A 13,824-nucleotide genomic window follows, 5' to 3' on the forward strand; every position below is an offset into this window, starting at 1 on the left:
TTTTAATTTTTTTTATATGTATTCTTTTTTATGTTTATTCTTTCATTTTACAATAATTATGATATGTGTGTGTGTCTATAACTTAGTCTATTAGTACTAGGCCTACTCTCTTTTTTTGTATACATTTTTTTCATTATACTGTTTTTATCATACTTTAACAAACAGAATTAAAAACGTCTGAATAAATCCTGCTGTGGGTTCAACAGAACTGTACCATCAAAACAGGCACAGGTCAAATCCCACCACAGTACTGTATTATAAAAACATTCACGCTGATTGGTCGAAAGAACTGTCTGTCAACTGTGACGCTTTCCTCTGATTGGTCAGTCTCCTCCTCGCCAGCTTTCCTATTGGTCAATTATGTGTGCCTACTCTCGACAGACCCGGAAGCGATGTTAACTGGCCGCCTGCCAGGTCAATATTCAACAGAGGATGCTAGCTATGCTCACGTCTGACACGACAAAAAGGAACAACAACTCCTGAAGAACCGGAGCAAAGATGAAACCACATGCTTTATCGAGGACATTAAGGTATTGTACTAACACCAGGTGACTTGTTTTCACAGTTTGGAAAAGGAGAAGTTACAGGGTGCGGCCTGCTGTCATTAGCTCTGCTGGCTAGCCTCAGTGCTAACGTTGTGATATTGTAACGGCTAGCTTTAATAACTGCAGTGTTATGATTATTACTACTGGACGGAGGCAGGAGCAGCTTGTTGTTAACGTTACAAAACGCTACTAAATGAAACATGTTAGGTGTTGTTAGTGCTGAGGATGAAGGTGAGGAAGGAAACAGCAGCTGGGATTATCTAGCTAACGTTACAGTAGGTGTGTGGTTAGTGTGTCAGGTAGGTATGGATCTGGGATCCACACCACAGCTGAAGTCAGGTGTTCATTTAGCTATCTGCCTGACTATGTTGAGCTCTAGCTAAACACACAGTGTTATATTCATATAGAAAGCCGTGTAGATGATAGCTCTGCCAGTTCAACATGTAAACAAACTAGTAGTTATATATCTAGTGCATCTTTTTAGTTCTACTATGTTGTTTTGAACTTGGATAAGCCACAGCAATACATGTCTTGATAGGTAGTGTACCTGTGTGATCAATGCTTGTGCAGTGGTTGCCAGACTCCTTAGCAAAATTGACTATTTATTTTATTAAGAAGCACAAGTGCCAGTTCAATATGTAAACAAAGACACAAGACTGCCAAGTAATGTTACCCTCAATAAGTTACTGGTCTCTTTTCATTCCCATCGTCTTGTTTAACGTTAAGCAACATACAGTATTCATATTCAACAAGGCGTGTATGTTATTGATAAGTAAGGTCAGATTTTAATAAATGGACAGATTTTCAGTGCAGTTTGGTGAGGGTGAGCTGTGTCAAATCTGCCAGACATCTTTGCTGCAAACTAGTAGTTATATATCTAGTGCATCTATTTAGTTCTACTATGTTGTTTTGAACATGGATAAGTGTCTTGATAGTTAGTTTGTGTACCTGTGAAATGTTTGTGATCAATGCTTGTGCAGTGGCTGCCAGACTCCCTAGCAAAATTGACTATTTCTTTTTTTAAGAAGCATAAGTAAATGTAGGCCTATATATTTACCTGTCCCCTGTTATGTCTGCAACAATGATATAAACTAGGGCTGTCAGTCAATTAGAATATTTAATTGTGATTAATTGCATGATTAATCGCAATTAATCACAAATTAACCACACATTTTTTAATCTGTTCAAAATGTATCTTAAAGGGAGATTTGTCAAGTATATAATACTCTTAACAACATTGGATTGGGCAAATATGCTTGCTTTATGCAAATGTATGTATGTATTTATTATTGGTAACCAATTAACAACATAAAACAATGAAAAATATTTTCCAGAAACTGCTGTCAGTGTGTCAGTGTGCTGACTTGACTATAACTTCCCCAAAACGGCATGTGATTATCATAAAGTGGGCATGTCTGTGAAGGGGAGACTCGTGGGTACCCATAGAACCAAATTTCAACTTTGCGTAATGAAATTAGTGGTGTTAAAACAAATTTGCGTTAACGCATTATTATTGCATTAACTTTGACAGCCCTAATATAAACTAAGGGTGTAACGATACATGGATCTGGATCGATATACCGATTCAATGATCATCGATGCAAAGTGAAAATATCGATACACATCATCATCTTACAAGATATGATTTAATTTGAAATTCCCACTTTATATTTATTTTTTTTACTAAAAAGAATAGATTGTTTTTCATTTGAATGTCTGGAAGAGCTCAGTAATACAATTGTCAAATCATATTTTAGTAGCTTTTTTTTTTAGTTTATATAAATGTAACTGATTGTGTTAAATGGGCATACGATATTGTCTCATATCGATCGCAGCCCCTGTATTGAATCAAAACGTATCGTGGCAGATTTTGTGATATCAGCAAATATCCTTTCGTTGTCAAAACAATCATTATAATATCATATCGTGATGAAACTGGTGATTTACACCCCTCCCCTAATATAAACTGCTGCTTCCCAAAACAGTCCTCTTTTAGGTTTGTTGTTGGTGCGGTGTTTTGTCTGATGTGTATATTATCTTGGGAGAGGTGACAAACATGAAAAAGTTTGTGAACAGCTGTGGTAGCTAACCAAAAATGAATAGGTAATTGTTTTAGCTGACAGAATTCCCCTCCTCGCTGTACTTAAGTCACTTGTAAACCAAAACTGCAAACGCTCGGGTTGCAGGTACCTGCGATGAGTCACTGACAACACTGATCTTTCTGGGATGGCAGCATACTCTGTGCTCATAACTCAGAACCTGAACCTGACTTACAGGAATACCTGTGCTGCTGTGATCCGTTCAGATGGACTGAATCACAGTTTTAGGTACAGTATGTTATGTACAGAGAAGCGCACACACACATACATCAGATTACATTTGAAGTACTTGTGCTTGTGTTGTCAAAAACTCATACAAACTCTGCTTTAGTTCTTTTAAGTTAAGTTGACCACCTAAATTAGCTTTTGCCTCCTGCCGAATTTGACATAGTAAACAAACCCAACAGCCAGTATTGGATTAGCATCTGGCAGGTAGCTGGTGTCAAGTCCCCTGTGAGATCTAGAGCTTCTGTTAAATTACAGGATGTCAAATTTAACAGATTATCACAGATTGTTTCTTAAAATATCGTGTCAAAAAAGGCAGATTCAGAAACAGTGTTTTCTGTAAGAGAGCGTGCTGGGTTTGGTTTCTTCTCAGTGGTTTTACAGCCAGCGTCATATAAGGTGGATTAGATGAGGATTTGTATTTGTGTGAATCTGTTTGTGCAACAGTATTCAAGCTTTTGACTCCTAAGTATGGGCTGACTGGGATCACAGCATACACTTGTAGACACACGCACACACAAACACACACTAATGTGTTACACTCTTCCACCAGCCCCATGCCGAACACAAACAAAATAAAATAATCCTCCCTGTAGAAGCAAAAACCACGTCATCAAACACATGACATGGAAAAGGAAGTAGGTGCAAATATAGCTAGTTATGATCACGTGTGGTGTTACGCATAGCTAGTTACGCAAGTTCCCTGTGCAAGGGTGGGTACTATACAAATGATTTCAAATCTTAAACATAAAAACTAAAAACCATACGACAGTTATATGCCAAGATAACTTTTACTTTTTTTTGTAAATGTGTTTTGCAAAATGGTTTGAAGTAATGAATATTCCTTTTGCCCACATCTCTTCATCATTTTCGTCTTTTACTATTCCTCCCTTTGCCAATTTACCTTTACGAAACGGATCCACTAAATTTTTATGAACATAGTGAGACAGAGCAGACTGTGCATATACTGTAACTCCACACCGACCATATAGACAGGATCTTTTGCTCTATATTTTAATAGCAGGGGTGTAGATCATAAGTTTCATCACGATACGATATTACATTGATTCTTTGGACAACAACACAATATTTGCTGATCACAAAGTCTGCCATGATAAGAGTTTCATTCAATTCAGGGGCCTGTGATCGATATGCTTATTTAAAACAATCAGTTAAATTTATATAATCTTACAAAAAGCTACTAAAATATGATTTTACAATTTTATTACTTGGCTCTGTGGGAAGAAGATGCGCTTGGACTGAAATTGGTGACACAGACGTGCCATGGGAATTTCAAAATAAAGATGAATCTTTAAGATAATGAAATGTATCGATGTATCATTACACCAAAGGTCGTGATAACCGAATATTTTACGTCATTGACTGACTTTTTTTAACAATGACGAAAAATCTGAAGGCTGGTTAGTTTGACGGACTGGAGGCCTTGGTGCGTGTCCGTGACCATATGAGTCGCAGAATGGTGCCGATTGCAGCTGCACCGCTGGTGCAGAAGGTAGCGATTGCTGTAGGATTTCCTCCCGGTGAAGCGAGAGCTTGCAGGATTGGGAAATTCCACGTTCAGATAGTCTGGTAATTACAGTCTCCAGTGTGGCAGCAGAGCACGGATTCAGCCTTTAGAACACAATTAAAACGGCCAAGAGAAGTCGTCTGTCCGAGGCAAAGACTATGGAAAAAAATGATGCATCTGCTTCGTGTGTGTTGATATGAAAAGAGACCGCACGGTTGGTGTCGTGTCTCCATTCATCTTTTCTCTCCATGCCCTCATAAATCCATAATCTATAAGCTTGTTCTGTATATTTATCAGACAGAGCTTCGCCGCTGTGTGTGCCGCTGTCTGTCAGTCTTCAGTCCAATACTCTAAATTTACTAAAAAAGATATGGCTGTCTATAAACACTGGATTTCTCGTAGCACACACTCGCAGAACGGACAGATAGTGGATCGTGAGGAGACATTCACAGAATTTGACAAAAAGTGTATTGGATTAGACTCACAGACTCTGCCTTTAAATATATATCTATGTGTAATTATCATTAAAAAATTAAAATTAAGAAGACTGGTAATATATTATGACGGAATTTTTACAACCCTGTCCGTCAAACAAAATCTAACGCAACCACTGCATTACAGCCCTAGAAAATAGTAAGACTTAAATCTGTGGTCAGGTCAGATTGGGGCAGCCCAATTTATTTATTATTATTTATTTATTTTCTACTAAATCAACATTTATAGAATAGCAGAGTGGGAGCAGCAGATTTGAGAGACATATTGTTTCATTTAAATTATTTTTTGCTTGTTTTTATTTAATTTACGATTCAATATAATATAATCCTAATCACCTTTGCGTTTGCATATATATTTTGAAGCAGCAAGTATAGCTCATTTGTTAAAATAAAATTTTATATGCATTTTGTTAGCTTAAGAAATTGCTTAAAATGTGCATCTCTACTTGGAACAATTATGACTTAATTATGTTTTATCCAATCCTCACATTTTACACCTTGATTCTTTTCAGTTAAGTGATAACTATGTGTAAATTGGTATAGTTTGCGTTATTTCCCCCATATCCTTTTGTTTGTATGCCTTACATCTACCTTCATTTTAATTTAAGAATTATGTTTTAGGTAACTGTCTCTTCCTGGGAAACCTACGTAGCACCCATTGGTGCATTTAAAATGTTTCAAATACATTTCCCCCGTAAAACTTTGTATTTTTATCTTTCTTTGCTGTGTTGCTAATGTCCTCTTTTGTTCCCGTGTCATGGAAGTGATCTGACTTTTGTCTGCTTTTAGTTTTAGGTATCAGACTGAGAGCCTGTAGCCATGGATGGGCATGTTGCCAAAAACAATGAAAGCACTTTCCCCACCTTGGTGGACCTGGATCACTTTCTTAACAAGCACAACTCGAACTTCATCTGGCTCCTCGTTGGTAAGTGCTCTGTAGCTGCACTGTGGGGGAAACATGTACAGATCAATGGATATTTTGCAGACCTGTCAGCACTGGATCAAGTTGCATTTTAGCAGTTTCATAGAAGATGTGCTATCACTTCCCTCGGTCTAAAACTAATGTGTTTACTACTGATTTATTCATCATTTATTAAACATCGTTTTGGGACCATGATATCCTACCAGGTACGAATATTGACTGTTTGGAGGAGTGATAAGTATTCCATTAAATTGTTTCAGTCCCTCCGTCTTTATATGAGTGTGATAAAATACCTTCTTTGGCATTCACACTCATTATCTAGTAGTGGCTCATTTAGCAAATAACAAGGACAAATTCGATAATGTGGTGGCGTGAGAAATGATTTCAATATCAGTTTATAATAAGTTCTTTTGACATATGTGCCGTGATGTTAGATAGACTGAAGATCGTTGCATTGAGCAGGCACGAAATAAAGTATGATAAAAGTCTGTAATATTCCCTAATGTGTTTAAAAAAAAATCTCATCGGATGAAATGTTTTTAATTAGTATTTGCTTTTAATGCTTTAATCCATCTGACTTTATTAACATTTAATTGTGATTTAATTCAATTGAAGTACGACAAATGATAGTTTCCAGTTATTGCTCAGTCCAGGTGCAGCTCTCCGTTGACTCAAATATATTGAATGAAGATTGAATGAAGCTGACGTTTTCTTTGTGCGGCTGCAACGTCTTCGAGTCGGATAAAAAAAAAAAAAAACTCTTTTGGGGGAAAAGAAAAAGAAATCCTTAAGTGCAGCAGTAAAACCCAGCTGTCAGCCCAGATATGAAAGTAGTTTCTACATTAATTCCACCTTTGCTGTATTCTTTTAAAGAATTATTAACACTTTTTTTCCAGTGGAATTTATAATAGGTTTCCAAATCTATCACTGGTATGACTACTACTATTGTAATGCTGCTGCAGTCATTTCTCTGTACTGATGGGTCTCTGTCATGTCAGGAAAAGTATCATCTGGCACACTGTATTCAAAGGACCGATCATGGTTTGTTGACCTTTATAGCTCACATGTATAATTAAAGAGTTTGACTGAACAGAGGCAAAATCAGCATTCATATTTGAAAGTATAGACCTACTTTACTGTGTCACAAAAAAATAAATAAAGCAACATGTTGTTATGTTTTCTATTATTCCTTGTATTAACAAACCTGACCATGTTACGTTTTTTGTCTTTCAGCTACCATTCTGTCCTGTGGATGGATCATCTATTTAACTTATTACAACTCCCGCAACATTGGCCTCATCCTCACCCTCATCATCAACAGACTCTACAAGGATGGCTACATTCACATCGGTGCGTTCATCAGGAGCTCTGTCACACCGTGATGAATAGCGAGGGGGAACGCTGCCAAAGCGTTCTGTTCAAGGCGTTAACTCAGTCTGCTGAATATTTCATGATGAGCCGCCTTCTCTCAGTGATTATCTCCATAGAGTCTGAACAGCGAACTGCAAACCAACACCAGATTGAATTTCTCTCCATAAATGACACAGAACGTAATTTATAAAAAGCACCTCAAGGCCATAAATCCAAGTGCAACCATTATTTTTTAAGCAAGTGATTAGTTTCCTCCAAAAAACATCAATTTTCTTGACTAAAGAGTAGACCTTGGCAGGTGCATCTGCTCTGTAATACAACCCTAAATGCTTTACACTTCAAAAATTAAGCAGAAAAAGAAGCCTGAGTGTGTCAATATGATGCTCACTCTGTAATGAGACAATGTTTAACATTTTTACGAGTGAATTAACAAATTCACTGCAGAGTGTGTTGACAGAAACCTGCAGCTACCTGGCTATGAGTAAATAGGACGGGCAGGAACGATTTGGCAAAGCAGTGTTAAAAATAAAGGGGAAATGAGGAAGGCATGGCTTAGTTAACATCTCTTTGCCAACATGTGTTGCTACAAAGTGAGCAGTCACCTGTGTGCCAGCTAATCTATTTTTTAAATTAACTTAATTTAAAAAAAAATAATTTAATTGATTAAAACTTAAAGGGAGAGTTCATATTTTTTTTTTAAGTGGGGTTGTAAGAGGTATTTATCCATAGTCATAGTATTATCTAAAGTAGATGATGGAGTACCGGCACGGGAGCAAAGCAATGCGCTGCTGTGGACGGGACCGGCAGCAAATCATATTTTAGCCACCTATCAGTTTAACGCTATGTTTAGAATATTTTCACCGCTTTACCTTGCCCTTTGGGACGGGTAACTGAGCTGTTGTATCCGTCTATGCTCTCTATCTGTCTATGGGTCCTTGAGGGGGTTCCAGGGTTTCCCCTGCACAAAAGGGGAATCATTTATTTTCACTATAATTCCATCCATAAGTAAGACAGAAACAGAATGTGGGTTTCATATACTTTCTGTAATAAAACATCCAAAAGCAAAAATCCTATCAGATGGGGGGACCCTGAGACGAAATAATATCAAATGGGGATCCGTGGTCTAATTTGTGTCAGTTTAAGGGTCCTTGACATGAAAAAGTTTGGGAACCACTGCTTTAAAACACCAAAGTCAAACAATAATAACACAAACAAACTAACCGATTGATCGAGGCAGCAGTAAAACAGTAGTTCTGCGAGGTAAAATGACTGTTTGGTGACTTTGAAGAGAGCATAGATAACGGCTTCAGTTCCCCGACGGGAAGGGCTGTCTAACGGCAAGGTAAAGCAGTGAAAATATTCAAGACATAGCGTACACTTAAACTGATGCTCGATTTTTTTTTAGGTGGTTAAAATATGTTTTACTGTTGCCCCCATCCACAGCAGTGCATTGCTTTGCTCCCATGTCGGTACTCCTGTCTGTTTCTCCAAACTGGGGGCATGCTGACCATCATCTACTGTAGGTAATACACTGACTATGTATAAGTACCTCATACAACCCCACTTCAAAAAATCTGAACTATCCCTTTAAAGTTCTAAAAAGGTGGATTCTCTGTCTAGGTGGCATTTACAAAAAAAAGCCTGTAAGGGCGCAAATGTATGGATATAAACTAGGGCTGTCAAAGTTAACGCAAATTGGTTTTAACGCCAGTAATTTCTTGAATGCATTAATCCAATCATCTTCCATGACCATGTCATACTAGGTTGTCGTGAAGGAGGCTAAATAACGCTCCAAACTTACGCTAAATTTTGGTGAGGAAAAACTGTCATGGCCATTTTCAAAGGGGTCCCTTGACCTCTGACCTCAAGATATGTGAATGAAAATGGTTTCTGTGGGTACCCACGAGTCTCCCCTTTACAGACATGCCCACTTTATGATAATCACATGCAGTTTGGGGCAAGTCATAGTCAAGTCAGCACACTGACACACTGACAGCTGTTGTTGCCTGTTGGGCTGCAGTTTGCCATGTTATGATTTGAGTATATTTGTTTATGCTAAATGCAGTACCTGTGAGGGTTTCTGGACAATATTTGTTGTTGTTTTGTGTTGTTAATTGATTTCCAGTATTAAATATATACATACATTTTCATAAAGCAAGCATATTAGCCCACTCCCATGTTGATAAGAGTATTACATACTTGAAAAATCTCCCTTTAAGGTACATTTTGAACAGATAAAAAATGTGTGATTAATTTGCGATTAATAATGGACAATCATGCGATTAATCGCGATTAAATATTTTAATCGTTTGACAGCTCTAATACAAACACAGGAAGAGCAAAACCTTCATAACAAATGGCACAGTTTCGATTTTACCTTACAGACAGAGTTCGTAATGTGTTAAGCAGGTTTGAACGTGTCTGAAGGCGTGTCTTGTTATTGCCAGGCCTGAGTTGAGTAAAAATCCCTGCTTAGATAAACACTGACAAAAACAAGCTTCCCAGTGAGAGAACCTGACTTACACATCCTGTCCACAGCTGTTCAGAGGAAAAGCCAGAAATACAACAAACTTATACAGTAGTTGAAGCACTCCGGTGTTGTCTCTCTCTCTCTCTTGGCATGCAGTAATTGAAACAGAGAAAGACGTGTTATGAGCCAAAAAATGATAGAAAATCATGTTCAGTTTTCTTGCTCAGTGACAGACTCTGATCTCCTTGTTGTACAGTTAGATCCTCATTAAGGTTATTCTTTTTCTCAATGAGGTGAGAGACAAGCTGATTAAATATCCCAGCAACTCCCAGACTGTGTTTTATCACACAATCATCTAATTACATCTTTTGTTTACTTTTAATTATTTTGATAATACTTTTATTATATTTTAATTAGCTGCCTTGTTGGCTTGAATTCCCACCACTGTGATCAAATCCAAACAGCTTTACACTTGCTTTTGTAATCATATAACTTAATATAATACTGCTGCACTGTTATTGTTTATGGCATTATGCTACTTGCACTCTTTTTATGTCTGTAACACAAACTGTGTCTGAACCCTCCGCAGGCTCCTTCTCCTTCTCTGTGCTGTCAGGAAAAGTCATGTTCAGAGATGTCTACTTCATCAACCAAGACATGTCTATCAGGTAACCTGGCCTCTGCTGCATTGTTTGCTCCTCCTCTGTTCCTCTACAATCTTAAAGCCTTGCCTACTCATTGATATCTTCTGCCGTTGTTACAGGATACAGGATGGCTTCCTCATATTTCGCTGGTGGAAAATGTATAACCCAAAACAGAAACAGCATGGTGAGTAGAGTGATATTGTTGATAGAGGAGCATTAGTTTAAGAGTTTGTCATTAGCCTGGGGCCAGTTGCACAAAACACCTTAAGTTGAGATTTTTTCCAAAGTAAGGAAAAAAACTTAAGGTCCCTGCGACTTTATCTGAACCACAACACGGCCGAGATTATGGCGATAAATGAAGAAAATGAACGTAGAGTATTCTGCAACCGGGACAACCCAATGGATACGCTTAACGATGAGCAATTGATTTTACACTATATTTGACTGGAGGCTGCATTACGCGCGGGTTTGCAGCCGGGTACTGCTGGAGAGGCCTCAAAACGTCACTGTTTAGGGGGAGAGGGCCTGCAAACGTGACTTTGAGGTACGTCTACGCTCGCATACACAGAGGGATGAGGAGAGGAGACGCCCCTTTGTGATTAATGATTGCTCAACGTTTTTTCTGCTACGTGATCTTCCCGGTCAGTATTAGTCGAGGTATTTCATGACCACAGCCAAAGGTCAACGGTGTGCTGCGTACATTCACCGGTTTTCAAATCCCCTTACCCGACTGCTTAACAACGTGGTGAAGTTCCCATCAAAACAAGAGGAGGATGAGATATCAGTGCACTGCTTTAATATTGCCGGCTTCCCAAAAAGTGTGCGGAGTGATTGACAGGACCAACATCAGATCAATTTGTTAAGAGAAAAAAAAATCAATATTCAATCAATGTCCAGTTAGACGGCAATCATGAAAACAAAATAACCAACGTTGTAGCAAAATGGCTTGGAAATACCAACAAACAGTTTCCATGGAAATTGTAGAATTTTACAGCTGTAAAATCTCTTTCAATGCAGTAAATGCAAGTTTGTCCTTAACTGAGGAAACTTTCAAGGGACTCTGTGCAACACCCTTAAAGGTGCTATTGATAACATTCAGCCACTAGGATGCCTTCTGTAACACCCTGGCAAGGGACAACAGATGAAAAATTGCATTTTGGCTAATTCTGGAATTTTTTATTCCATGTGTATTTATTAATTTGGACCACCCCTTGACAAATAAACTAAACTAAACTAGATGTTGCATTCTCCCTGTTCCATTTCATTTACATCACAAGAAGTCATTGCCTGGCACTTCCTGTCAATCTCAGCTATTTATCCGTTTTTTTCCCCACACTAACTGACGACCCAGAGATACCAGGTGATACCAATGTCATTTTACTATTGGCTCACAAGCCCTGTTAGAAGTGGGAACCAAACATCAGATATCTTCCACAGAGATAAACAAAACAATCATTTTGGACCCGCAACAATTTTTTAAATGATAAATTCACAATCTTATTTTTTTTCTTTTTCAGGAAAACCCATACTTTTATTTGTCACCTTTCTAAAGGCTTTGTAGATGTATTTTTTTTTTTTTAAATATTCATCTACATAAAAATGTTATCAATAAGACCTTTAAGTAAGTCCCTTAGCTAAGGAGAAAGTAAGCCTTAAAAGTCATACTTAAGGCGAAAACTTAAGGTGCTCTGTGCAACCGGCACTTGAATTAATACAGCGTAAATGAGCTTTCCTTAGATAAAAAGTTATTTCCTTTATCTGTGCAGTCATCATTTGTTAATCAAATTTATCAGGCCATATACAGTATACTATATAATAATAATAATAGTATAATAATTTAAGAATATTGTAAAGCTAAATAGCTGAATATTATAAAGCTAAATGTTTGACCTCCCACCTTAAATGAACCAGTTATGGAAGGAAAACATCAACAGGAGTTTGCTCTTGTCTCCTGTCGCCAGACCCCAAGGCAGAGACCAGGCTTTACGTGACCGTCAACGGCTTCGAGTTTCACGTCTACAACCGCACCGACCTCTACGCCCGACTGCAGGAGACCTTCGGTCTAGACCCCACCCTCCTGACACCCAAAAAAGATGATGAGAGGGGTCGGGAGGAGAGAGACAAGACGCTAGAAAGGTACCACCAAACGGCTTTTCCTTGTATTCAACGTTAGGGTTGCTTAAGGGAAAATTAAACTTCAACATTGATTAAAGGTTTAAGTAGAAGTTCCTGATTCCTGAGTGCTTGCGGGATCTTGCTTCTGTAGTTGTCTTAAGTTAGGTTTAATGTAAAAATGTCACCTAGTCTTTGGTTAATAATCCACAAATTTGAGTGGTAAACAAAACCGCAAAAAAGCAAAAATCAGCAATATCCCATCAGAGATGATTGATGAATGGAGATTTGATAACAAGCAGTCTGAAATTAGCTGCACAAATAGACTTCCTTTTCTGTCTGTTATCCCCAATTGCATTGGGAATAGAGCTGTTGTCATTTCCCACTGATGGCCAAATGAACTGTGCTGACTGGAAATGGAGCACTATTAAATTGTTAAGTGTCTTCTGGTCCCTGTGTAGTGTGAACATTAAAGCAGAGAGTCCAGACCACACGTCATCTTGGCGCTCCCTCATTCCTGTCATCAAAGTGAACATCAGCACCGTAAGTACTTCACAAATCCAACAAAAAATTGCATGGAGTTTGGTCTGAGAAAGGAAGCATGATTCCAGTTTAAAGACATTTTGAAGAGAAAATAAGGTCTTTTAAAGTGTTAGGCCTCGTTCCTTTATTGCGTGCATGTTCGCTCTCCTGTAGGGTCGTTTGGCATTTGGGAACCACTACCTCCCTCAAACGCTGTGTGTGAACTTTGAGGATGCCTTCCTGACGTACGCCACCAAGCCTCCATCGAGCCACCTGGACCAGTACATGCACATCGTCAAAGGCTCGCTGGAGAACGTGCGCGTCATGCTGGTCCCCAGTCCACGCTACCTCGGCATGCAGAATGATGAGTAAGTCCAAGTCACTTAACTAATGAAGAAACATTGCTGGGGCAACATTTGTCTCATTTTTAATTTAATTTGAGTGTTTAATTGAGCTGCATAATCACCCATTTTCAAAAGGCTGGCAGTTAAAGAGGCGTTGCTGTTTAAACTCAAGGGTGAAAATCATATAAAAAGTAATACCAAAGAGATTTAATAGTGTAGCAGACTCTGTAAATTTGGTATTTATTTATTCAAAACAATTTCTGAAACTTGTAAACATCATTTTTCAAATTGTGTGTCGTTGTCAGCGCTAAAACTGTTTAGAGATAATGCTCTTGGCTGAAGAATAATAACTTCAAAATATTCTTTGAAGCATACAATAATGACTGTAGAGAAAAAAATCATTATATTGTTTGAATTGGATAATTCTGTGCACTGCTCTCTCTGTGTTTCTTCCTTTTTATCATGTAATATGTAATGTATGGTGTGAATCTTAAAGAGGACCTATTATGCTTATTTTCAGGTGAATACTTGTATTTTGGGTTTATACT

General features: G+C 38.1%; 1 protein-coding gene across 12 annotated transcripts in view; it reads left to right on the top strand.

The window, feature by feature from the left end:
• The first annotated feature begins 388 nt into the window (after positions 1–388).
• Positions 389–13,824, top strand: part of kiaa1109 (KIAA1109 ortholog) — a 108,498-nt gene continuing 95,062 nt past the window's right edge. For 10 of the 12 annotated variants that reach the window (XM_037746754.1, XM_037746751.1, XM_037746758.1 and 7 more), the window contains exons 1-8: positions 389–530; positions 5,681–5,816; positions 7,047–7,163; positions 10,244–10,322; positions 10,418–10,482; positions 12,260–12,434; positions 12,872–12,953; positions 13,107–13,300. In XM_037746754.1, the coding sequence (XP_037602682.1) occupies positions 5,711–5,816; positions 7,047–7,163; positions 10,244–10,322; positions 10,418–10,482; positions 12,260–12,434; positions 12,872–12,953; positions 13,107–13,300 (818 nt within the window). In that variant the 5' untranslated portion in view covers positions 389–530; positions 5,681–5,710. Of the gene's footprint in view, positions 531–5,680; positions 5,817–7,046; positions 7,164–10,243; positions 10,323–10,417; positions 10,483–12,259; positions 12,435–12,871; positions 12,954–13,106; positions 13,301–13,824 lie in introns of those variants that run through there. The other 2 variants (XM_037746752.1, XM_037746755.1) reach the window with 1 other exon arrangement.

This window comes from Sebastes umbrosus, chromosome 16, assembly GCF_015220745.1.
Source record: "Sebastes umbrosus isolate fSebUmb1 chromosome 16, fSebUmb1.pri, whole genome shotgun sequence".
In the NCBI taxonomy this organism is placed as follows: Eukaryota; Metazoa; Chordata; class Actinopteri; order Perciformes; family Sebastidae; genus Sebastes; species Sebastes umbrosus.